The sequence below is a fragment of the Delphinus delphis genome, chromosome 15 (genome assembly GCF_949987515.2).
Source record: "Delphinus delphis chromosome 15, mDelDel1.2, whole genome shotgun sequence".
Lineage (NCBI taxonomy): Eukaryota > Metazoa > Chordata > Mammalia > Artiodactyla > Delphinidae > Delphinus > Delphinus delphis.
In genome coordinates this window covers 20,487,167-20,513,543 of record NC_082697.1, presented here as the reverse complement: position 1 = coordinate 20,513,543, position 26,377 = coordinate 20,487,167, and the positions used below count along the sequence as shown (strand labels likewise).

The window sequence follows — 26,377 nt, the reverse complement described above, 5'->3', positions numbered from 1 at the left end:
TCAAACCTGCAACCCCTGCATTGGAAGGCAAGGTCTTAAGCACTGGACTGCCAGGGAAGTCCCTCACAATGATCTTGACAAGAGGTTTTGGTTGGCCAGTGTAGGAATCAGGCTGATTGGACAGGATTCAAGACAGAATGGGAGGAAGACTGGAGATGGCAAGTATAGACAAGTTGTTTGAGGCTTTATGCTATAAAAGTGAGAGTGAAATGGGGAGGAAGCTCTAGAGGGTTGTAGGGTCATGAGTGTTGTTTGCAGGATGAAAAATATTACAGCATGTTTGTATGCTGATAGGAATGAACCAGTAAAGCAGGGAAACAGATGATCCAGGAAAGAGGAGGGAATTGCTGGAGAGACATAGGTTAGTAGTAGGGGGATTGGCAACTATTGCCCAAATGGAAGGACTGGCATTAGATAGGCTCACAGACAGCTCATCCCTAGTAACGGAAGGCCCAGTATGTGGGCAGAGATGCAAACAGGTAGGAAGATGTGGTGGGAGCGTGTGGAACTATCTTCCCTGACTGCTATTATTTTCTCAGTGAAATAGAAAGCAAACTCTAAAAGTAAGAACGAGAGAGGAAAAGGTAGAGAGAAGTTAGGGAAATAGAGGCTAGCAGGCAACCTTAAGGGCCCACTTGAGACCATGAATTTCAGGCACAGCTGGTGGGCATGACTGTGTCTTTCTTTTCCCCTGCACTGTATGGCGGCCTGGGTGCAGGAGGAAAGTAGGTGGAGAGTGGGGTTTAACCAGGTTTGGGGTTTTGCCAGGCAAAAAACAAGGAGGTGAGGGACTTCCCTGGCAGTCCTGTGGTTAAGACTTGGCCTTCCAATGCAGGGGGTGCGGGTTTCATCCCTGGTCAGGGAGCTAAGATCCCATATGCCTGGCGGCCAAAAAGCCAAAACATAAAACAGAAGCAATATTGTAACAAATTCAGTAAAGACTTTAAAAATAATCCACATCAAAAAAATAAATCTTAACAACGAAAGAAAATGATCAGGTGAGAGAAGAGAAAGCTACCTGAAGGTGTAATCAAAGGAGTGGCTATTATGACGGACCGGTATTTTTGAACGAATGAATGAATGATTTCAATACTGGGGAGTGGCTGGCCTCACCCAAGCTCTGAGAGACCCGGAGAAGCACGGTCAGTGGGTCAGTGTGCCCCAGCAGGTCCCAGCCTCTCCTCCCAGTTCACATTTCTGACCTCCCTGGGCCTTGTAGGGCCGCGCTGTGGGGCGGCCGGCAGGGGGAGCGCGAGGATGGCTGTGGTCGGGCTCTCCGGCTTCAGTTCGGGCTCCCTGCCTGCCCCACCGCCCCGGGTACCACGGCCACTCAGGCCTGACATCTGCTCTCTAGTTGATCTTGATGAACTCGGCTCCCCGCAGGACCATAGCAGGAACGCTACCTCGGAACAGGAACGTAGTCGCCAAGACTAAATTCCGCTGAGGAACCACGGAGCAAGAACGTGGTCTCAACCGCAGTCCCGGACCTCTACGGAGGCGCTGGGTGGGGCAGGGCTGCGGGGCGGGGCGGGGCCGGGCCGCGCCGCGGGGCAGCCAATAGCACTTCAGGGGGCGGAGTCGTAGAGGCGTGCACTGCTTCCGGACTCTGCCGTCACAACAAGGCAGCCAATGGAAGAGCCAGGGAGGGGCGGCGCGGCCAATGGCGCGGGCCGGTTAGATTCAAAGGTGCCTATAAAGTGTCCTGCGCTCCCGTGGTGGTCCGAGCTGTCTTGTGTCAGAGCGTCGCCATGGCTCTGCGGTCCGATGGCCTGGACGAACTGCCCGCAGCCTGCCTGTCACCGTGCGGGCCGCCCAACCCGGCCGAGCTGTACAGCGAGGAGCGGCGCTTGGCGCTCGAGGAGCTGGTGGCGGGCGGCCCCGACGCTTTCGCGGCCTTCCTGCGACGCGAGCGCCTCGGCCGCTTCCTAAACCCCGACGAGGTGCGCGCCATCCTAGGCGCGGCCGAGCGGCCCGGCGAGGAGGGCGCGGCAGCGGGGGCCGAGGATTCCTTCGGCTCGTCGCACGACTGCTCCTCCGGCACCTACTTCCCCGAGCAGTCGGACCTGGAGCCGCCGCTGCTGGAGCTCGGCTGGCCCTCCTTCTATAAGGGCGCCTACCGCGGGGCCACGCGCGTCGAGGCGCACTTCCAGCTCCGCGGCACGGGCGCCCGCGGCCCCTATGGCTGCAAGGACGCGCTGCGCCAGCAGCTCCGCTCGGCGCGAGAGGTGAGCGTCGCGGCCCGGCTCCTCGGGTCACCTCGGTCCCCGGTCCGACGGGACACTCCCTTCAAAAACGGGAAACTGAGGTCTGCTAGGAGCGCGAGCCGGGTGGTCCCGGGGTCCCGACTCGCCCCACTCTGCGTGTATCCCCTCGGATCCCCGATCTCCTCCCTGGCCGCTCTTCGTGGCAGGGGAGAGTGGGAGGAGTCTCGGTCCCCAAGACGGCGGATTGTGCCCAAGTTCCAACTCCTAACATTCACATTCCCTGGGAGGGTGATCAGAAGTCCTGCTAGTTACAGCTTTCAGTTAAAACCAGTTGTCAGACTGTCTGTCAGCCAACTCTAGATCCCGCTTTCAGGAGCTTCTTAGGAGATGCAATACCTAAGAAGCGCATAACCTAGGGGAAAATACCTGAAAGTTGTCCCCAGAGACAACTGCAGGGCATTAGGAATCTATCATTGCTAGTCACCTGCACGTGTCTTTTGTTGTAGAAAGCAGATACACACCAGAGTGGCAAAGTGAGCCCCAACCCTTTTTCCTCCTGCAGGCCTGGAGGGGAAGTTGCTCCTTCAGTGAATGGGTGGGGAAGGGAGTTTGCATTTCCATAAGCTGGAAAAAAAAATGCAGATACCCCTGCATTAAGTCATCTCTCTCTTCACAGTGGGTTTTGGTGCTGTTGTCTGACTCTTAGTGTGACAAGGTATTGGGGTGCAGTGGGAGGTTTTGTCTCTCTGCCAGCCAGGATGAGACTGCAGCAGGGTGCTGGGTACTAGGGGTCTGGGAGGAAGAATGCAGCCCAGAAGGTGGGAGGGGTGGGTAGGGTGTGGCAGCAGACTCGTTCCTCCAGAGCCATGATCAAATGCCACCTCGCTTGCTGACTGGCAGTGCCCAGCTTCCTGGCTGTCTGCCTGTGCCAGAGACATGGCAGATAAAGCCCCAGGCCACGGTAAGACTTGGTAGGGCTCGTACCTGTGTGTCTGACTGTGGTTATGATATCTGTGCATCAAGGCAATTGAAGTAACCAAGAAGGGACAAGCCCTGACTTACCAGTGTCCCTGCGCTGGGTGCTCTTTGCCTGATGGTGGGGTTGCAGTGCGTAGGGGGTACGGTAGGCTAGTGCCTTGCCTTTGTGGAAGTAGGTGTGGGCTCCAGCTAGGCTATTATCAGTCCTGCAGTGCTTTGGGTGTGCTGAGGGTCCTTTTGATGCAACAGACACTATGGGTTCAGTGGGAGGATTGAAAAGATGGAAAAAGACACCATTTTAGGATAGGTGTGCCTTCCCAACGATCACGTCTAGGGGGAGAACTTGGGCACTTGGAACTTCAGAAAAGTAATGAACGGGTCTCCATGAAAGAGAGCGGAATTGCCCTATCCTCTTGCTTACATCCGATTTTTAGTGGTAGTGGAGGGGCACTGGAGCTAAGACCAGAGGGAAGACTGTCCATCAACTCATGCTGGTCTTAGAAGGGGCTCAAGGCTGATGCTCAGACACCTTTGTCTTGTAGGCATTCTGTAATGCATTCCTGGGTAGAACCTCTTGCCGTGCTCTGTGCCCTAGTCCAGCTACACACTTATATGTTCAAGATTCTGTATTTGGAACCTGGGCAGTTTTAACTGAGAAAGGTGGTACGTTACCTTTATATCTGATGAGTATTTTCAGTGTCTCTGCCATATGCCAGACTGCTTGCTTATTCAGAGCCTACTGTGTATTGGACACTGTGCCCCAGGGGCTGGGGCCACAGGTGAAGGACATGATCCTTGCTTGCACTTGAGAGTTGACAGTCTGCTGGCGGGAAGCAGTGAGGAAGTTGCTGCAGGCTGAAGAAAGCTTTAGGAGTGATGGTGACCTTGGAGCTGGGTCCAAGAGGATGGGTGGGGCTTGCCAGACCAGAAGATAGGGACCAGCCCAGAAGTGTGAAAACACCTGGCATTTGGGGAGGCAGCCACGTTCCTCACAGCTGGAGCAGAGAGTATGTGGGAGTTAATGGTAGGAGAGGAGGCTGAAGGGAAAGACTGACGCCAGACTGTCGAGGGCTTCGCACGCTACTGGAAGGAGCAGTGGGGAGCCATCACAGGTTTAAAGGGAGGAGAGGAGCTGATCAGATTGGGGTTCCTGAGCAGTAAATGCTGGCGAGAGCAGGAAGGGGGATGGGTTAGAGAGGGGCGAGACTGGAGTAGAGGTGGTAGTACGGAGGGGTTTAGGGATCTACACGTGAGAAGGGGGTCGAAGGGGGTCTGTGCTGAGGCAGTGCTGGGGCTCGGGCAGGGGAAGAATTTTAGGTAGAATTGACAGGACTTGGTCATTCGATGGACCGGAAGGGTAGTGAGGGAGAGGGCAGGAACGTAGGCAAGGCCAAGGAGAAGGTATAGGAAGAATTGAGGTTTTTTAGCTTGGGTGAGTGGTGATGCCACGAAATTAGAATACAGGAGAAGAATGAGGCTGAGGGTAGGGATGGGGAGGTGAGTGGGATTTGAGACACGCTAAACTTGAGGTCTCAGACACCATCTCTTTTATGTAAAAAAAAAAAAACCAAAACCCCAAAACATACTAATGCTTTCTCTGCCAGGCACTGTTCCAAGTAACCCTAAGGTAGGTGCGATTATTAGCTCCATTTTGCGGCTGATGAAATTGAGGCATAGAGAAGTTAAGTTGCCCCGAGGTCACACAGCCAGGGAATGACAGAGCCAGGACTCAAACCGAGGCACAGCGTCTCTTAAGCACTGTCAGCCACCACGCTCTGCCTTGTGCCATGTGGAGGTAAGGAGGCGTCGCTGTCCCCAGGTGGACAGAAATCTGTGGAGGAGACAGGTGTTAGAGAGCTAATCTGGTGGCCGGTCCAGTGCGGCTGCTCCAGGTAGAGGTGTGGGTTGTGTACACAGGAGCGGCTGTGTCACTCCGAATACATCCTTTGAAGTCCAGTACCTGTGACGGCGAGGACTGTGGAGATGTAGGTCTCAGGCCGTTTCCAGATGAGATGAGAAGCCGTTCTGTGTCTGTGTTCAGATGGCGAAAGCGCTTGACAGTGTGATTGAGCACTTTTAAAGGGTCAGTTTCTGTGCTAAGCCCTTTACCTGGACTCTCTCAGTTAACCCTCCCCAACCTAAGAGGAGGCCACAGTTAAGAAGAGACCAGGCACAGAGACGATAAGTAGCTTCCCCAAGATACAGTTAGTGTGGGACAGAGCTGGGCATGAGCCCGTCTGCCTGGCCCCTGAGCCCGGGCTCTCGACCACTCACCACCCCACAGGGCCCCCTGCCATGAGGGAGGGTTGGTGCTCTGGTAGTTTTCAATAAGCTGGGTTTTTTTTTAAGAGTTTCTTAAGATTTGAACTTTTAATTTCCATGTTGCATATTGAAGAAAAAGGAAAATGACGATGACAGGACTGGATCTCCCCTTGGCAGGAAGGAGACTGGGGTGGTCAGGGTACAGGCACAAGAAGCCAGGCTCACTTGGTAAATGGTGGTGTCTGATCCTGGCTCTGCGGCCTCAACGGATGGTTCTGGGATGGGTCCTCATCCAGGACTCATGTTGCTTTTGAGCCGTTTAGGCTTGTAGGGCCTCTGGCACCGAATAGTGCTCAGTAGGTACAGCGGAGACCTCTCACGTGCACCTTTGATCATTCAGCAAGTGAGTTTGCCTGCCTATCTGCTCAGCAAGGACTTGTCCCAGGGTAGGTGGGACCAGGGCTGTGAACCTGCCAGTTCTGCCGTGGGCTCAGTTTCTGCGCACCTTTCAAAGCGTGGGTCTGCTGCGTTGAGTGAGGTACAGCACCTAGAAACACACGATTCATGTACAGCGTGGCTTCTGAATACAAGCTGACTCGGGGCTCAGTTGAGCTTCACCAAAGCTGGAGGAAGTACTGTTTTGGACTTTTTTTTTCCCCCACTTTGGACTTCTTGAGAGCTGAGATGTCTGCTCTTAGGAGAATTTTGAACTACACAGGACTTCCCCCTTACACACATACTCTAGAATCTATCCCTGTACTACTGTATTTGTTGATGAGTCATTCATTTCTTTGTCTCTGTTGCCATGTGAATCAGCGTTGGGCTGGGCTCTGGCCCCCACAGATCGGCTGGGAGTGGAGACCTTGCCTGGAAGTGCTGTGTGCCCTCACTTGGTGATGTGCTGTTGCCGAGGCTCTTGGGATATTCCTAGCGTCTGGATGGGAGCTCACAGACAAAGCTCACCCTGCTAGGAGGTCCTGCACTCTCCAGAGCCATCGCTCTTACCAGCCGCCCATTCCCTACGAGCTTTTGTTCCAAAGGGGCACTTTTGCTATGACCTCACACTTGGGCATCCTTTTGATAACCTGAGCGTTTGTAAAAAGCTGTCGTTGTGTTGACAAAGAGTCCTGCCTCCTAGGAGGAGTAACAGCTGAGGAATCTGTTGGAGACCCCTGGTGTGCGCGTGGATGTATCCAAATTAAGGCCCTCCTGGCCTTGCACAGTCCTCCTCTGAGTTGCAATTGAACCTGTGCAGTGTGAGCAGTTCCTGTTCGGAACCCAGGGCAGGCTTTCTCAACCTCATCACTATTGACGTTTCGGACGGGATAACGCTCTTTGTTCTGAGGGGTTGTCCTGTGCATTGTAGGATGCTGAGTAGTATCCCTGGCCTCCACCCAGTGGATGCCAGAAGCACTGGCCCCCGCCAAAAAATGGTCATCACGTTCAAAAATGTCTCCCCTGGGGAGGGGGTCAGGGGAAGAAGGAGTTACTGCTTTAGTGGTTAGAGTTTCAGTTGGGGGTGATAAAAAAGTTTTGGAAACAGATAGTGGTGAGGGCTGACGGCATTGCAAATGTAATTAAGGCCACTGAATTGTATGCTTAGGAATTGTTAAGATGGAAATATTATATATGTTATATATTTTACAATTTTAAAAAGTGTCCCCAGACATTGCCAAATGTCCTCTGAGGGGCAAAATTGCCCTTGGTTGAGAACCACTGTCCTAGGAAATCTCACCGACGCGTGAGATGCTGCCCACTAGACTAAGTGTGGCTACTTTTTGTCCCTTCCTTTTGGTTCTGTGTGTCAGGTTAAGGATTTCGGAGTCTTTCGCCATTTCATTTCTTTCTTCTTTTTAATTGTGGTAAAATATATGTAACAAAATTTAGCGCTTTTTTAAAGGGTACAGATCAGTGGATTAAGGACATTCACCATCACCACATGCAACCATCACCACCATCCAGGTCCAGAACTTGTTCATCTTCCCAAGAGGAACCTCTGTTCCCACTGAACAATAACTCCCCATTCCCTCCTCCTCTCAGCCCCCAGCAACCACTATTCTGTTTTCTGTCTGCCATTTCATTTCTTTATTCTTTTCACCTGGCATCCATTGGGCAGTAGCGAAGCTGCAGAATTATTCTCTGGTTCCTTTATGGATAAAGGATAAGTTCTCTCATGAAGAAAAGTAGTAGGCCTACTGGCTTTTTTAAAGTCCGGATGCAAATGATAGAACCTCTGGAGGGGAATCTGGCAATATTCAGCAAAATTTCAGTTGTATTTACCCATTGACCTAGCAGTTCTATGTCTGTGTATCTGTCCCAAAGATACACTGGCGAAAAATATGAACAGGCCTATGCAGTTGGCTATTTGTTGCAGCACTGATTATAACAGCAAAAGGCTGGAAGGGCTCAAACATCCGTCAGTGGCAGCTTGGTGAGCAAACGGATCCTTCTGCACAGTGCAGCGCCTAGCAGCTCTGAAAAGGGATGAGCACTAGCTCTGTTTCCTACGATTAAGTGGCTAGAACCGCAGTGACCAGTGTGGCAGCCGTTGGCCACCTGTGGCTATTTAAATTTATGTGACTTAAAAGGAAATACAGGGCTTCCCTGGTGGCACAGTGGTTGAGAGTCCGTCTGCCGATGCACGGGACACGGGTTCGTGCCCCGGTCCAGGAAGATCCCACATGCCGTGGAGCGGCTGGGCCCGTGAGCCATGGCCGCTGAGCCTGCGCGTCCGGAGCCTGTTGCTCTGCAACGGGAGAGGCCACAGCAGTGAGAGGCCCGTGTACCGCAAAAAAAATAAAAAAAATAAAAAAGGAAATACATTAAAAAACTCAGTTCCTTTATTGCACTAGTCATATTTCGAGTATTTAATCACTGCTTATGGCTAGTGGCGGCCATGTTGGACAGTGCAGATACAGAACCTCCACCATCTAAGAAGGTTCTGCTGGGACAGCACTAGTCTAGAACAACGCGTATCATATGCTGCCTTTTATCTACAGGGGGGACATGAGCATATACATATACACATGTATACACACATATACGTACTCGTTTAGTAACATAAATGAGTATGTGTACACATGCATACTTTTATTTATATTTTTTAAAAAATGGGAGAAACCCCAAACTAGTTGAAGTTATTATCTTTGTGGGGAGGGCAGAAGAGAAGGGACAAGGATGGAAGCTAGGTGTCTCTGGATGTAGCTTGTTTTGTCGATTGGACTTGGGAGCCAGGCAGATGTTTTACATAATTATAAAAAAAAAATAACTCACGATGATAAAGCCCCTTCCCCCCGCAAAACGTCTCTTGATGCTTTCCCCTCCCTTTGAAAAAGCCCAGCCCGCCTGTGTACTTCATGCTGGAATAGTGCAGAGGAAATGTTGCTGTATGTGGCTGGTCCCTGCACCCCTGGGGCCATTGAAAAATTGGTTTACCCACCCCTGCCTTCCCAGAGGGGCCCCAGGCCACTCTCTGCAGATAGAGGCTCCATCGGCAATTTAATCTGATACTTAAATTGCTAATTTTATAAGAGCCCATGAAACTTAGAGAAAACAACACGCACGAATGAATTTAGGTTTTGCTGTGGAAATTGACGTTCTTTTTGTCTTTAAACCCTGAAGTTGATATCAAGATCATTATTGAAAGATTTTATTTTATTTTAATTTTTTAAATAAATTTATTTATTTATTTATATTTGTCTGCGTTGGGTCTTCGCTGCTGCACGCGGGCTCTCTCTAGTTGCGGTGAGCGGGGACTACTCTTGGCTGCAGTGCGCGGGCTTCTCATTGCGGTGGCTTCTCTTGTTGTGGAGCACGGGCTCTAGGCACCTGGGCTTCAGTAGTTGTGGCACGTGGGGTCAGTAGTTGTGGCTCGCGGGCTCTAGAGAGCAGGCTCAGTAGTTGTGGTGCACGGGCTTAGTTGCTCCGTGGCATGTGGGATCTTCCCCCGACCAGGGCTGTAACCTGTGTCCCCTGCATTGGCAGGCAGATTCTTAACCACTGTGCTACCAGGGAAGCCCCATTATTTAAAGATGTTAAAAGAAATTTCCAGGAGAAAATTTCTGTTCTGTTAAAATCTGTAATACATGGGGTGAAAATATAGGTCTTTTTTTTTTTTTTTTTTTTTTGGCAAGAAGGTCTCCAGAAGAGGCAGGAGCCCTGGGGACTTGAAGGAAGTCGAGTCGGGTGTCACTCAGTCAACGTGAGGAATTCAGCAGGCAGGCTCTTGTTGACCACCAACAGGCTGACGCATCTTTGCACGTGCGTAGACCTTTGGTAGAATTCCAAGCATCTCTCACATGTGTCCTTGCTTTATGACCATGGGTGGGAAGGGAGAGAAACTGAGGTGCAGTGAGAAGGGGTGAGTGACACAGACTTCCTGCTCCAGGCAGAGGAAGAGCTGGAATGAGAACAGGAACAACCAACCCTGAGTAGCCCCTCGAGGCTGCTCAAGTGCCTGCTCAGAGCCCTGCCCCGCCCATCGAGGGTGTGTGAATCAGATGATAGAGCTCGGAGGAGCCGGGTTTGAGGATGCCGAGCTCAGGTAGAATGACTTGGCCAGGGTCGGTGGCAGAATTAGGACTAAGACTATGACAGCTGCCATATAAGGGCTTTCTGTGGTGCCAGGAACTGTCAAGTGTTCTCTCTTGACCAAACCCACTGCAAACACTACAAGGTGGGTAGCATTATTTGCATGTTGCAGAAGCCAACAGAATGGAAGTAACTTGCTAGAGGGAACACGGTGACGAGAAGTGGAGGAGCCTGCATCCACGTCCAGGTCTAGCTCTGTAGCCTGTTCATGTAGCATCTGTGCCTCCCAAGGTTTCCTGATTTAGTCAGTTCGGAGTTAGCAGAACTGCCCGCAGAAAGAAGTGCCTGCTGTCCTAGGGCATTTCAAGGTGCCTGACGTTCACTCGGCAAGTTGTTTTGTGTTCTTAGTGATCCTCCTTTGTGATGGGCTCAATCTCATATACTTCACGGAATACTCTACTGATCCTTCCAGGATTTAGTCTAAGCTTTCAATCATTTGAAGACGGAACATTAGATTTGTTTGCAATAATGTTTAATCTAACACTTTTTTTTTCTTTTTTGGCCGCACCGTGCAGCATGTGGGATCTTAGCTCCCTGACCAGGGATCGAACCTGTGCCCCCTGCATTGGAAGCACGGAGTCTTAGCCACTGGACTGCCAGGGAAGTCCCAATCTAACACTTTTTAATAGGTAGCTCTGGGGTCAGCTGGGCTGAAATTCCAGCTCCTGCGTTTGCCTGAGTGTGTCACCTTGAACAAGTCACCGAACCTCTGCACGCTTTATTTTTCTTATCAGTAAATTGGAGATAACAATTAACGGGGTTTTCAAATCTCGGGATACCTCTTTAGAGCTTCTGGCAAACAGAAAAGATTTCAGTTCTGTGTGAAAAGTAACATACACAGGGCCTGTGCAGAATACCCCGGGGACTGCTACCTGTAACCACGTGGATCACCGGGTCCCATGGTATAAATCATCGAGGGACGGGTAGGAGTGGCTGAGGGAGGAAAGGCTTGAGGTTTTGTCACCTGCGATGATGCCATGGGACTTGATGCAGGAGTGGCTGCTGTAGATGTGGCTGGAGAAGAGCAGGAACAGCATGGGGACTGGCAGCAGACCAACCATCCAGGCTCCGACAGCTGGGTGTTTCCTCTTTAGGTGTCATGTTAGGACCAACGTGCGCTGAGTTGCAGATGGGCTTTTGACCCTGGATCGGACACTCACAAGCCACCACTTGCAGAGCTTTCCACCTCTAGGAGAGCGGGTAGGCTCTTTGTAGCATAGGCTGGGACAGGGCAATACCCACCGTGACCATGTGGGCACTTGATGAGCATGGGATGCCCGCCTGCCCATGTGTCTCTCTTTTGTCCATCCTGCGGTATGACTCAGGGAGTGGGAGTGATGACCGCTTTCAAGTCCAGGTGCTCTCCTAGGGCCCAGCAGCCTGCAGCGTGGACGCCAACACCTAGGAGATGTGGCCAGCTCTGCAAAGCAGACACTCAGCTGGCTAGCAAATGAGCCCAGGTCATTGCTCAGTTCAGAGAAGAGTCTGTCCCTTCACAGACTTGAGAAGCCCCAGGTCTAGTTCAGCTGCGCCGGGCTTGGTTGCATGGGGGCGGGGGTGGGGTGGGGCTGAGGGCAGAGAGTAAGGGGGAGCGGGGATGGGGTCTGGAAGGAAGGCGGGCCTTCCTGCTGACTGCTTCCACCCATAGGGCTGTTCTTCCTCCAGAAGTCTTTTAAAGGTCCTGCTCTAGAAAGAGGAGGGGATGTTGGATGCAGGGGGAGTCAGAGGGAGAAGCATCTCCATCTACCCTCTAAGTACCCCGTGGGCGTTCAAACCCAACTATTTTCAGCACACAGGAAAGGTTGAAGCTTCAAAACCAAGCAATGAAACTAACAGCAAATTAGATACTGACTCACTACCTAACAAAGGGGGTTGTTTGCACAATTGTTTTGTTAAATGATAAATCAAAATTCAGTTTGGCAGGCGCCTTATGCTGTGGGCCCCGCTCCTGGGGCCCTGCTTCCAGCAACCCTCCAGCCCTCTCTAGCCCGGCCAGCTGGGCCCGCTTCCTCGGCTCTGTCCCGGTGGCACCTGGGTGCACATCCATCGGCCCCGTTGCGCTCACCTCCTGTCTCTCCTGAGGACGGGGACTGACCCCGGATTGATTTTCTCTCACTTTCTCTTATGAGCTCGACTCATTCTCACATGTGTGTATTCAGAACCCCTTTATGAAGTTTTACTGCCACCTCAAAATCAGTTTCAAAACCTCTCTCTCTCTCAAGATTGTTTCTGTTTCTGTTTGCTGTTTGTGTGGACCTGAATCAGCCTCCCTCCACCCCCATCTCTCCTCCCTCATCCCAGGGAGAACATTGCTTACCTTTCCCACGGGCCCCTTTCCCTTCTCTGTGACCCTCATGGCTTCCTGCCTGGCCCACCGTCAAAACCTCTATCACTGATTTTTATTCTTTCAGTCTTTAGTCCTCCTAAACATTTGCTGAACCTAAAAAGCTACCTAAGTGCCTGCTGTGTTTCAGGTACTTAGGTGTGTGGCCCTATGTTGCAGGAGGGGGGCCACATCTCCAACCAACACTTCCAGCATCAGCTTCTTCTGTCCTGTTGGGTTCATCACTAAACTCATCACTCATCCTATACCTCCTCCCCTCCATGGCCTGTATGATCCTGACACCTTGGTTGGCATCCAAGGCCCTCCATGCTCCTGCACACTCTCCTGTCTCTCAGTCACGTCCTGTCGCTCCCTCTCATGCATACTCTGCGTTCCAGCCAGACTGGGACATACCCCATCATTTCCTACATCTTCCTCTGTCATCATGTGGCTTCCTGCCGGATGCCCTCCCCTTTGCTTCTCCCCTGTCCAAATCGTCCTGATTTGTGATTCAACTCAAAGGCCATCTCCTCCAGGAATCCTCCTTTTCTCTCCTTTGGTAAACATTTGAGGGCCTGTGTTGGGTCTACGCCTGCAAGGGAGATGCTTTACTGTCTCCCCGTCCCCCAAAGCGTTCCCCTGATTTCCTTGCCTGTTACAGTAAGTATCATTTTCCTTCTCTGCAGCCCGTGTCCTCTCTTTGTGGGTAAGTCAGGTGCATGTCGAATCCTTTATAGCCATCTTTCCACCTAGCACAGCGTTCAGCCCACAGTAGACTCTGAGGTGCTGGCTGCATTTGAACACCTAGTTCATGCCTGAGCAAAGCCCTTTCCATGCTTTGTCTCATTTAATCCTCACAACAGCCCTGTGATGTGGATGCTAGATGATATTATCCGTATCTTCCAGAGGAGGAAACTGAGACTCAGAGAGATTAAGCAACTTGCCCAGAGTCACACAGCAGTAAGCCACAGAGCTGGGAACTGTGCCCACACCTTTCTGCCTTTTAACCAGTAAGTTGTTTGGCCTGAATTAGTGGGATAGATACATCTCCAGATAGGATGTATAAAAATGCATTGGAGGACATAAACTTTTGAAGATGCCACCAATTTAGAAGGAACACTTTTTATTTTCTAAATCATTGTCTCCAGTGGGGTTTAGCTGTACCCTTTGCCAAGAATAGCTCACAGCTGGGGCTTTGGCAACATTAGAGAAAGGGAACCAGAGAGATAAATTGTCTTTCCCAGACTCCCTCACAGCAATGACTTCCTGGGAGCTCGCATTTCTGCGTCCCTTCTCCTGGTGAACAAGACTCTGAGGTGTTAGAGATGGACAGTAAAATCGTCTGTCTCTGCACTTCTTTTTTAAAAAATAAATAAATTTATTTATTTATTTTGGGGGGGCTGCTTTGGGTCTTCGTTGCTGCACGCGGGATTTCTCTAGTTGCGGCGAGCAGAGGCTACTCTTCGTTGCAGTGCGCGGGCTTCTCATTGCGGTGGCTTCTCTTGTGGAGCACGGGCTCTAGGTACGCGGACCTCAGTAGTTGTGGCATGCGGGCTCAGTAGTTGTGGAGCGCAGGCTCCATAGTTGTGGCGCACGGGCCCAGGTGCTCTGCGGCATGTGGGATCTTTCCGGACCAGGGCTCGAACCTGTGTCCCCTGCACTGGCAGGCGGATTCTTAACCACTGCGCCACCAGGGAAGCCCCTCTGCACTTCTTTGATACCCAAATACTTAAGGGATAATGACTCTCGGGTACTGGCCTGAGTCCTCTGGGCCCCCAGAGATGAATCAGTCCCATTGAGGGGCCTCTGCTCTCACAGACCTGTAAGTCAGTCACCTTAACGTTCAGGAAAGGATTTAATGTGATTGGAAGAGACTCATGTTTTTACTGATGAGGTTATGAGGAGGGTGGTACATTGCAGCTCCAGCCTGCAGAAGAGCTCCAAACCTTGGCTTCCGGAAGCGGTTTCCTAAGGTGACAGTCCTGGCTCTGACCCGATGCAGGGGCTTGTACGAGACCCGCATGTTTTGGTTCCCCCGCAGACCTGCCAGGAATTAGCTGACGGCCATGCTTTCAAACCTGCAGAGGGTGTGATTAGAGGCTTTGCTGCTGGAGCGGCCTCTCTTTAAGCAGGAAAGCCAGGAGCTGGGAGATGTTTCCCTGCGCTGAACTGTCTGGACGGCTGAAGCTCTGGACTGGTCAAGCGAATCAATGAACAGATAGCAGAGGGATCTCTTGTATGGGCACTTGATGTGGCCTAGTCATTTAATGCTCACAACAAATCTATTTTGCAACGAAGGAAACAGACTTTCGAAGCAGCTGTAATCTACCCAAGGCCACGTGGCTGAGGTGGCCCTTAACTGTACTGTGTGCTGAGTGGGGACAATTGATTAGGAGGCACAAATGGAGCCGGGTCGTTGGGGAGCAGAAAGGACTGGTCCAAGCCGCAGGGCAGCATCCTTAGGACATATTTCCATGCTCTTGTTGCGGGCTTGTGCTGCGGACAGATACCAGAGAACTTCAGAGACCACCTTTTACAGAGGAGGGGCTGGTGCTCTGGAAGCCATTTGGTTAGATCCTGACAGGTGGAGGGAGCAGACGTCATGAAGAGGTGATGTGCAGCGACAGAGGCAGGAGGTGGGAGAATCTACTTGCCTGGCTCAGTCAGTTTCAAGCCATGAGTTGGTGGTGGATGAGGTGGCCCTTTCTAGATTATAATAGAAAACCATATTATGATCCAAAACCAGACAATAAAATCAGACTTGGAGACTGGTATACCCAGAAGGGGGGCCTCAGAGAGACTCTTAAGTTTTTACATACCTGTTTTACAGACATGGGCAATAAGCCACGTGTCTAAAATGATGGTGGGTTAGCTGCAGAACCTAGATATCTTGCCGGTCTGAGCTGAGCTTGTGAGACGGGGGTTTTAGTAAAGGAAGAGAGTTGAATGGAACAAGTTCATAGGAGGTCAAAGTAGTGGATGAATCTATAGTTTTGAGAAATTTGCAGTGTGGAGGAGAGTGGCTGGGTCAAGTCCAGATTTGTAGCATACAGTGGCCTGAGTGTCTTTGGAGACAGACAAGAGTCCACGGTGAGAGGAAAACTGATACCGCAGAAGGAGAAGGAAGGGAGAGTATTGTAGGACAGGAATCCTTTCCCAGCTCTGAGACGGGGTCCAGAGTCCGGACAACGAGCTGTAAGGTGGTGTCCTTGTGGGTTGACCGCTGGCTCTTCTCTCTGCCCCACGTCCTAGGTGATTGCAGTGGTTATGGATGTTTTCACGGACATTGACATCTTCCGGGACCTGCAGGAAATCTGTCGGAAACAGGGAGTTGCTGTCTACATCCTTCTGGACCAGGCCCTGCTCTCTCAGTTTTTGGATATGTGCATGGATATGAAAGTTCATCCTGAAGAGGAAAAGGTTTGTGTTACACTCTTTCTAGTTTCACCAGTCAGCAAATAATGACTGAGCATCCGTGACCTCCCCGTTGGTGGTGGTCTCCCCGTTGTAAGGGCGGGACCTGAGGCCGTGAGAAAAGTCGTTTGCCTGAAGCCTCACAGGAAAGAAAGACAGAGTCAGGTTCAGACCTTGGCCTCTCCCTCACGTCACGATGCCTCTTAATGGGGAGCTTGTCTGTTGATGGCAAGATGCTGCCTTGGAAGCTGCTGCTTTTGACTGCAGCACTGGTAGGCTCCAATTTTAATTGTAAGGACCACCGTTTACGGAGTCCTGCTGTGTCCTTGGCACTGTCCTAGGCTCTTGACAATGTTACGCAACTTAAATCCTCACAGCAGCCCCATCAGGTGAGTGGCGTTATACCTGTGTTTCATATTGGGAAGTGGTGACACCAAGAGCCCAGTGTCTACAACTAGAAAGTAGTGGGATGGAGTTTCCCCATCTGTCGGCCTGCCTGCAGCCCCAGTGTTCTTAAATCACTGTCACATGCTGCCTCTCGTTTCTCATTATTATAAAATTAGACTTTTTATGTCCTTTGCTCTGAGCATGAAAGTAATTTGAGCTTAAGTATTTAAATGTAAGGTTATGTAACTTAGCAAGCTTGTTCTCTTTAGTAGAAAGGCAAGAAAAATAGTCATTTATTACACCATTCACTTCTTAAAAATTAAGCAACTTAAGAGCTTCAGAACTTAATTCAGCAACTTGGTTCATCACCTTAATTCATCAACTTAGTTTCTCACCTATGTGAGCACCTACTCTGAGCTACTCATTGTTCCAGGTACTGGAAACAAAGCAATGAGCAAAGTGAATGAAGAGGTTGGACTTTGGTTCTGTAGGCTACCGCGTAGGGGACATGAACTTACCGCCTTGCTATTATCAAGCAATTTGGTTTACACAATTTTGACTGTTTAACTTCTCTTGAGAGCTCTTGTTGGTTGTTCTCCCTCAAGAGGAAACAGGATTGGGTTTAATTAGGTAGCTACTAACTTGTCACTAGTGCTTCAAAGCAAATCCATGATGGAGGTAAGGCTTGGAGCTTGGAGATGGAATGAAACAGTCAGCCCTGTGACCTGACAGTCAATTTAAAAATGTGTCAGGTGGACCCAAGGGAAATGCAAGTCAGGCCTGGAAAGTGCATCGTCATCTAACTAGATGTTTAGTCCATACCTGCTCTGCCGCAGAGCCTGGTGAAGAAATTGAAGGTGTTGATGTTTAATTTCAAGGTGCTCTTGCTGTAATTGAGGCTGTGTGTGGGCAGCAGGAAGATCACAGAATAGCCCGGCCACGACTTTGATCGAGTGACTGGCTCTGATTCATCCACTCAGCAGAAATCTAGGAGTATTTGCTGACTCAGTTGCCTGCTGAGTTGGTTGCTGCCTTTGTGGGTGTCTGGATCCTCTAGGAAGGGTCAAAAGGAGATCTGTCTTTTTGGCCTCACCCATGTTCATCATGTCTTAACTCCTTCTTCGGGAAGCACCATTTGCCATGGAGGCTTCTCTCACCAGGGCCTGTGTGTGCTGGTGAACCTGCCCCTCACCAGAAGAAGTGGGGGTGACTTCTTCTGCCCTGGTGCTGCGGCTGGTCCAGAATGTTGGGTGTCCTGCCTGCAGGAGCTTGGTCACACGTTTGTGTGCCGGCACTCAAAAGTGCTTTGATTGTAAATCAACTATACTCCAATGTAAAATAAAAATTAAAAAAAAAAAAAAGTGTTTTGACCACAATCACAGAGGCCTACATAGCATTCAGGTAAGTTCCAAAGGGAAAGATGCACAAAACCACACTGAAATCTGCCCACAGTGATATTCTTTATGCTTGTTATTATATGTTGACCCTTTGAAGCTCTGCTCAGGGATCGCCCGGGAAGCCCTCCCCTGCCAGCTTCATGTGCACCTCTATGGAAGGTTCTAGGTTTTTTGTCTGTTTGTTTTAATTTTCATTTTGAAATAATTTGATTTACAAAGGAGTTAGAAAAATAATATAAGGCATCCCTGGATACTCTTTGCCCAAATTTTCTAAATGTTTACATTTTACAAACCTCAGCACAAATTTCAAAATCAGGAAATAAACTTGATATAGTACTATTATCTACTCTGTAGACATGATAAATTTCACTCATCATTCCATGAATGCTGGTTTTCTTATCCAGGATCCAATCTGGGACCATATCTTGCATTTAGTTGTCATTTCTCCTTAGCTTCCTCTCATCTGGAGCTGTTCCTCTCTTTCTTTGTCTTTTAGAGTCTTGATGCTTTTGAAGAATACTAGCCAGTTTTCTGTAGAATATGGGTTTATCTGATGTTTCCCCATGGTTAAATTCATATTACGCATTTTGGTAAGAATATTGCAGAAACAATGTTATGCTATGCCCTAATTTTTTTGTTTTGTCTTTTGTTTTTATTTTGAAGTAGCGATAGATTCACAGAAGTTGCAAAGATAGTACATAGAGGTTTCCATGTATCCTTCACCCAGTTTCCCCCAATAGTTATACCTTATGTAACTTACAGCACAATATCAGAACCTGGAAATTGACATGGGTACCATGTGTGTCTATTTCGTGCCATTTTATCACATGTATACATATGTGTACCCACCACTGCCAGCAGAATACAGAGCTATTCAATCACCACAAAGACCTCCCTCATGCTACATCTTTATAGTCACATCCACTCCCCTCCTCGTGCCCTCCCCTGCATCTTTCACCCCTGGCAACCACTAATTTGTTCCCCATCTCTGTAATTTTGTCATTTAGAGAATGTTATGTAAATGGAATTATACAGTGTGTGACCTTTTGAGGCTGGCTTTTTTTCACGCCCTTGAGATCTGTCCAAATTGTTGTGTGTATCAATAGATTGTTCCTTTTCATTGCTGAACTGTATCATATGGTATGGTTGAACCATAGTTTAACCATTCACCCGTTGAAGGACATTAGGGTAGTTTCCAGTTTTTTACTGTTATGAATAAAGTTGCTATGAATATTTGTGTACAGGTTTTTGTGTAGATGTAGGTTTTCACTTCTTTGGATGTTATGTCTTGCTATAGTGTTTAATCATTACTTTTTTAAAAAATAAATTTATTTATTTATTTTTGGCCACATTGGGTCTTTGTTGCTGCGCATGGGCTTTCTCTAGTTGCAGAAAGCGAGGGCTGCTCTTTGTGGCGGTGTGTGGGCTTCTCACCGTGGTGGCTTCTCTTGTTGCGGAGCACCAGCTCTAGGTGTGCGGGCTTCAGTAGTTGTGGCACGGGGGCTCAGTAGTTGTGGTGCACGGGCTAAGTTGCTCCACAGCATGTGGGATCTTCCCAGACCAGGGACCGAACCCGTGTACCCTGCATTGACAGGCGGATTCTTAACCACTGTGCCACCAGGGGAGTCCTGGGCTATTATTTATTAGCAATGCTATTAAACTAAAGAGGAGGAGAAACATCAGCTTAGCTTCTTTAAACCTTTGTTAAAATGTTATCTGTCACTGGCATGTTTTCTTTGATGATTTTATCCCCCCACATTTTGTTTCAAAGTCATTTCTTGGATTCTATTGTTTAGTGTCTCCAAAAAGTGAATCTTCTAGAGCACGTGTCCACATGAACCGAAGGTCTCAAAAATAAGTATGCATGCATAAAAAAGCATGCAAGAAGATGAACTAAATGTTAAGTAGCGTTACTTGAGTCCTGAGAATCATCTGGCTTGCGTGCTGTGGGTGTTGTTACCGAATGGTGACCGTGAACCACTGACCTGCTAGTAAGCTTGTCTGTTTGGAAATTGTAAACTAAGGCTTCTTTTATCATGTGCTCACTGGATCATTCATTTCTTCTTCTCCCACTTCCCCCACCAACAGCTGATGACAGTTCGGACGATTACAGGAAATATTTACTATGCAAGGTCAGGAACTAAAATTGTTGGGAAGGTTCATGAAAAGTTCACACTGATTGATGGCATTCGTGTGGCTACAGGCTCCTACAGGTGAGTTTCTGACTCGTCCATGCTTATTAATCTAAACTTTTCAGAGGAAGTGTGCTATATGAAGGTAAAAGCTGCTTTTTCCTCTCAGTGTGAGCCTTTATGGGCAAGCCTTCTGCTATGTGTGCATCTGTGTGTGTGTGAGCTTGTTAATCAAAGCCTCCTCCTCTGGAAGGTGGTCGGGCTGGGATCCCCTCCCCTGCCTCGTGGTCCACAAACCTAAAGTACAGAGGCTGAAACTTGCCTGGAGACCCGATAGTGAGGGAGTCCTAGATTCAAGGCTCAGCCAGGACTGCAGTGGATGAATTGGGGGTTAACAGAGACAGGAACAGTCTCAACTCCTGTTCCTTGGGGCCTTTGACCCCCCACGTCCCTGCCCACTTTAAGGGAAGGGCAGTTGCAGGCATCAGCCTCAGTGCAGAGGGCACAGCTGAAGCAGCCCCCTTACTTTAATCCTTCACCTTGCTTCAAGCCTTGTGATTTGGTGCTTTAGTCTAGAAAGTACTGATCCATGCTTCTGGCTCCACCTTTGAAGTCCCACGTTGGCACGGCATCTGAGGGTAGAGAGCAGGGAAGTTGAATGGAGGGTGGAGACAAAGAGTGGTAAACACCAATCTCCAGAGGTTAAGATACACCATTTTTTTTTTTTTTTGCTGTATACGGGCCTCTCACTGTTGTGGCCTCTCCTGTTGTGGAGCACAGGCTCCGGACGCGCAGGCTCAGCGGCCATGGCTCACGGGCCCAGCCACTCCGCGGCATGTGGGATCTTCCCGGACCGGGGCACGAATCCGTGTCCCCTGCATCAGCAGGCAGACTCTCAACCACAGCGCCACCAGGGAAGCCCAAGATACACCATTTTTACTTAGGTCTCTCTGATGGTCGTGTGTTCTGCCACCTCTGTGTTAGACTCTGATGTTATACGTGAAGTGTGTCTCTACAGTTTAAAAAAGAAAAACGGGGACTTCCCTGGCGGTCCAGTGGTTAAGACTCCGCAGTTCTCCTGCAGGGATCATGGGTTTGATCCCTGGTTGGGGAGCTAAGATCCTGCATGCTGCACAGCCCACCCCCGCCCCCCCAAAAAAGAGGGATAGAAAAACGTATATATATATATATTTTTTTGCGGTACGCGGGCCTCTCACTGTTGTGGCCTCTCCTGTTGCGGAGCACAGGCTCCGGACGCACAGGCTCAGCGGCCATGGCTCACGGGCCCAGCCGCTCCGCGGCATGTGGGATCCTCCCGGACCAGGGCACGAACCCGTGTCCCCTGCATCGGCAGGCGGACTCCCAACCACTGCGCCACCAGGGAAGCCCCAGAAAAACGTATTTGTGAAGAAGCACGCATCCCTGAATGATAACTATGTGTCAGCCCTGGGTAAAGGTGGGTGTGCAAAGGCTTGTGCAAGATGAGGCCAGCAGATCAAGGAACTCTTGGTGTCTTTCTTTTCAAACAGTACTGTCATTTCTTGGAACAAAACTTGAACTCTTCTTGGAGACTTTCTTTCATAAGATGTTTGGAAATAACAGGAGGAAACTAGATTTTCACCCGAAGTAGGATTTATCTGTATTACCCAAACTTAGCTCCAAATGGTTTTTTGGCTGTTCTAAAAAAATATAAAATATAAAAATTACCCCCTACAAATGAAATATGCTACTATTGAGGACGAGGACGAGGATGGCTTCTGTTTGTTGAGGACGTTGTAAAATCCTGGTGTTAGGTGTCCTGTTTACATGATTGCACTGAGGGTTTCTTTCTTCTCAGGCTCTGAAGGCAGCTCTCAAGGTGAATTTGCATTAGCCTAGGTTCTTGGTTGCAAGAGACAGAGTTGCTACTATGTTTTATGATTTCTTTTTTTTTTTTTTTTTTTTTGCGGTACGTGGGCCTCTCACTGCCGTGGCCTCTCCCGTTGCGGAGCACAGGCTCTGGACGCGCAGGCTCAGCGGCCATGGCCCACGGGCCCAGCCGCTCCATGGCATGTGGGATCTTCCCAGACCGGGGCACGAACCTGTGTCCCCTGCATCGGCAGGCGGACTCTCAACCACTGCGCCACCAGGGAAGCCCTGTTTTATGATTTCTTATGTAAAACACCCTACTCCTGATACGAATTTCTATATCAGTGCGGTGACTTCAAGTGCAGAAAGCTAACTCAAACTACTGTATGCAAAACGGAATTTACTGGCTCACATAACTTGAAAGTGTTGAAAGGGACCCTTTGTTTTCAGCTCACCTTGACATAGGGGCCATGCATTCATCAGAACACAGTCTCCTGGTTCTGCTTTTCTCTAGTTGATCTTTATTCTCTGTCAGGCTCTCCATTTGCAGGCAAAGATCCAGGCTTCCTCACGTGGCCTTCAGTAGCTGTTTCTCAAAGAGGGAGACTTTCTTTCTCTCTGCACTGGTATCAGTCTTGCAAAATTCCCTGGCTCTCGCTAGCTCACATGCCCACCCTGCATAGGTCCCCGCATCCCAGGGGATAGGATACTCCGGCCAGCCTGGCTCACCTGCCCACCCCTGTTGTGACTGGAGAGGGTGCATACATGAAGCTGTCTGCTCTGGGAGGGGGCAGGGTTCTGTTACCATGGGAAGGAGGAGGTACGCTGGACAGGCAGGGGCGCACGGCCACTTGTCAGCTCTAAACGTGCGTTGAGCAACAGTGTCATCGTTAGAATGACAGTCCTGTCTCCCTTTGTGAAAAGGGCAGCATGGAGGAGGGACCGGGGCCCAGTCTAGGCTCTGCCACTAGCTTCCCCCTGTGTCGTCGCTAGGCACCTTCCTCGCTTCTCATGGTGAGGGCGCTGGCCTAAGTGCTTTAGGAGCCCTTTCTAGTTTTTAGCAACTCTGAGGCTGAGGAGTGTGAATTTTGGCCGTTTTACTCTTGTGTTAACGCATTCCTAGGTTATGTACTGTGTTAAGGCAACTTGCATTCACACTACATGGTAGGTGTGCTGTCACCAGAGTTGTGACTTATGTCTCAGGATATCTGGGCTTTATATTCAGGTTGACAATAAGTAAATGAGGATCGCTTATCCTTACCAGCTTCTGTTTGTTTGTTTTTAATCCTCAAGTTTTACATGGACGGATGGCAAATTAAACAGCAGCAACCTGGTCATCCTGTCCGGCCAGGTGGTTGAACATTTTGACCTGGAGTTCCGGATACTGTACGCACAGTCAAAGCCCATCAGCCCCAAACGCCTGTCCAGCTTCCGGATCAGCGGTAGGTTTGACCATCTCATCAACCAGAAACCACTGTGCAAGGAGCTCACGCTGGGCAACCTGCTGCTGCTACGGCTGGCCAGGCTCTCGAGCAGCCCCAGGAAGGCCGAGCCGGGCTGTGAGGAGGGCCAGGCAGAGGCCGGGCGCGAGGACTCTGAGGCCTCCACCATCAGTGAGGAGGGCTGCTTCAGCAGCCGCAGAGACAGGCTGGAGGGCGGGAGGGCGACCGATGCCACCACTCAGACGGAGCCAGGAGAGGAGATGCCCGCCGTGAGCATGAGTGACGTGGGGACACAATCCAGCATGGCCACGGCGTGCGCTGGCACCCAGACTGACATGGACGAGAATGTCCTCTCCTTTCTGGGAACCCAGGCTAAAGAGGGGTCAGCAGTATCAAAGACGTCTGTGTCGCGATCCTCCAGTTTGAGGTCTTCCGCCTCTCTGTCCTCCCAAGGCTCTGTGGCCAGCTCCATCGGCTCCCAGACTTCCCTCAGAGCCAATGACGTCGTCACAGCTGGACACCCCAAGTACTGGAGCACCCCCCACTTGGATCTGTGCTCTAGGGACTCATTGAGAAAGTTGAATAAAGAGCGGCAGATTCACTTTGCCGGAATCAGGTCCCGGCTCAACCACGCGCTGGCCATGCTTTCAAGGAGAACGTTCCTTACTGAAAACTACCTCAGCTTTAATTCTGGAAGTTTTCCCAGATCATCAGCTAATTTGCTGGCTGTTAGAGAAATCACGCTTTATCCTTCCTCTCAGTGACCGCTCCACACGTTCAGGGCGCCTGGCTTCACCCGGGCTTGCAGTAGACATCGTCGGAGCGTCCCACTTTATAGAATGTCTCCTGTCCTAACTGCCTTTCTTTCACCCTGATTTTCTTTGAATTCTGTAAACCGCATATTATTTTACATGCTTTATTTTTATTTTGTTCTTATCATGTATAAGCCAGGTCTTGGTTTTATGGTTTCAACACTATGGGTACAGTTTCTTTGCACGATTTTAATACTGATCTCTCTTCAAGAGAATGTTTCAGCGTTCTCAGGTAATTCAGATAAGAGATAAAATATGTGTTGCATTTTTCTAGGTTTGTATGCCCTATTGTTTTCGAGGTTTGGAACGCTAGTTTTCATGATCAAAATCCTGTTTAGGAAAAAACTCAAAACTCTGTTTCTTAAGTGTTTATCTCTTCTTTAGGATGTCTGTGTTCTTAGCATTAAACAGATGTTTGGTGGTTGCTCGTGTCCGTTTTTTTGTTTTCTTCTTCTCTCTGGCACTTTTCTGTTTAACTATAGGAGTGTGTTACAAGTATATGCACCTAATATCTATCTGTGCAGTTTTTATTTTTTTAAAAAGAGTCTTGAGGTGGAGGAGTAGATGATCCAAATTATAAAAGAGAAAATATCCGTTTAAAAGTTAGATGAAAAAAAAAAAGAAAAAAAAAAAAGTTAGATGGGGGCTTCCCTGGCGGCGCAGTGGTTAGGAATCCGCCTGCCAATGCAGGGGACGCGGGTTCGAGCCGTGGTCCGGGAAGATCCCACATCTAAGAGCAACTAAACCCGTGCGCTACAACTACTGAGCCTGCGCTCTAGAGCCCGTGAGCCACAATTACTGAGCCCATGTGCCACAACTACTGAAGCCCAAGTGCCTAGAGCCCGTGGTCCACAACAAGAGAAACCACGACAATGAGAAGCCTGCGCACTGCCACGAAGAGTAGCCCCCTCTCACCGCAACTAAAGAACGCCCGCGCACAGCAACGAAGACCCAACACAGCCATAAATTTAAAAATAATAATAATTAAAAAAAAGATGACAGAAAACAAGCGTCAGCGTCATACTTTCCTTAGCGATATGAATGTTGATGTCACCAGCTCTATAGTTTGAATGAGGAAAATTGCCAGAAATCGCAGGTTTCTTCATGTGCTCTAGCTTATCTTTTTCAAAGAAAAAGCTTGAGCTATTTAGACAAGGACCTTAGTTCTGTTCTTCTCTGCCAGAGAAGGAGGTCTCAGTGTTCATTCCTGGATTCACCCTGATATTAACTGTAGTGGCCCCATGAGCCTAATTTCATCAGATGGGTGTATTGACAATGATTTAGCAATCTAATATCCTGGAGTAGGGGCGAAAGAGGGCACTGACAGTTATCCCAGATTCCTAGTCCAGTGGCAGGCAAGGCGACTGGTTTCTACACCCTGCTAATCAGGATTGGTATGCCTATGGAATCCTGTTTTTGTCTAGTCTCCTTTGTGTGTGCAGATGAAATGAAGAGAGTTAGGTGATGGCTTCCTCCTTCTGATTTGACTGGAGCAGAAGAGGTCTGTAATAGGGGAGGGTGTTGTCTGCCACACAGACACGTGCTAACGCATCCAGATCCTGAGCACGCCTGCGGGTTTCCACGTGTGCACCAGGATTCCCTTCCAGTCACCAGGTTATTTGCTGGGTTAGTGCCATAATTTGGACCGGGAAGCAGGCAGGACAACTGGTTCCTGTCTGGTTGTAAACAATTCTGGCCCAAGCCTCAAACAAACATTGTTATTTGAAACCATTTACAGATTTAGATAATTTCCTATGTGCTATCGTGGTGACCCTCTCATCAATGCAGTGATTGGACAGCTGTTATTCTCTGTTTTCAGGTGCAGGAACTGAAGCTCAGATGAAGTAGCATATTCAAGGTCACATGATTGGTAAATGGTGATACGAGCATTTACCCACAGGTTTTCAGATTCTGAGTTCAGTGCTCTCTGATGTGACTATTTCTCTACAGGGAATATGGAGGCATTAGAGGGTGTTCCTTTTTTTTTCTAATTAAAAAACTTTTTTTGGCCATGCCACGTGGCTTGTAGGATCTTAGTTCCCCGACTAGGGATTGAACCTGCACCCTCGGCGGTGCAAGCATGGCGTTGTAACCACTGGACCGCCAGGAGATTCGCGGGTGTACCTTGAGAGACGGCAGTTAATGCAGTGGTGACTTGAAAACATTAAAACTTAAGCTCATTAACAAGTATAGGTACGTTTGAAATTTCCACTCAGTGTGTTCTGTGGAGCTTTTAATAGGCATTCATAAAAAAGTCTCTGCGTTCAGTTTGGGAAATGGATCAAATAAATTTAAACAGGATTCTTTGTTGCAGGACTACTCAGACTTTGAAATGAGGTAATTATCATCGTGGCTTTCTCAAGAGGAGGGCAGGTATATGGCCTATTACAAACTGACTTGACTACAGAGCCCTCTTTTTGTGGAATAGGATGCAAAGCCATTATTTTCTGAAAGTGTTGCCAGTGATTAGAAATAAGAAAAAGAGGTATATGGAATCCTAAGAAAATGGCCTGGTCTCTCAGAGTAAGCAAAGCTTTTCTGGCTCTTGAGTGTGGAAAGAATATCATTACAGGGTAGAATTTCTCAAG

The 26,377-nt window shown here is 49.3% G+C and overlaps 1 protein-coding gene across 1 annotated transcript; it reads left to right on the top strand.

Moving 5' to 3' along the window:
• Window positions 1–1,748: 1,748 nt before the first annotated feature.
• FAM83D (family with sequence similarity 83 member D) lies at window positions 1,749–24,393 on the top strand. Its single transcript, XM_060030786.1, has 4 exons — window positions 1,749–2,225; window positions 15,610–15,777; window positions 19,644–19,768; window positions 22,829–24,393. Exons 1-4 carry the CDS (start codon window positions 1,749–1,751, stop codon window positions 23,739–23,741), a joined length of 1,683 nt encoding a protein of 560 aa, XP_059886769.1. The 3' UTR covers window positions 23,742–24,393.
• Window positions 24,394–26,377: the final 1,984 nt, after the last annotated feature.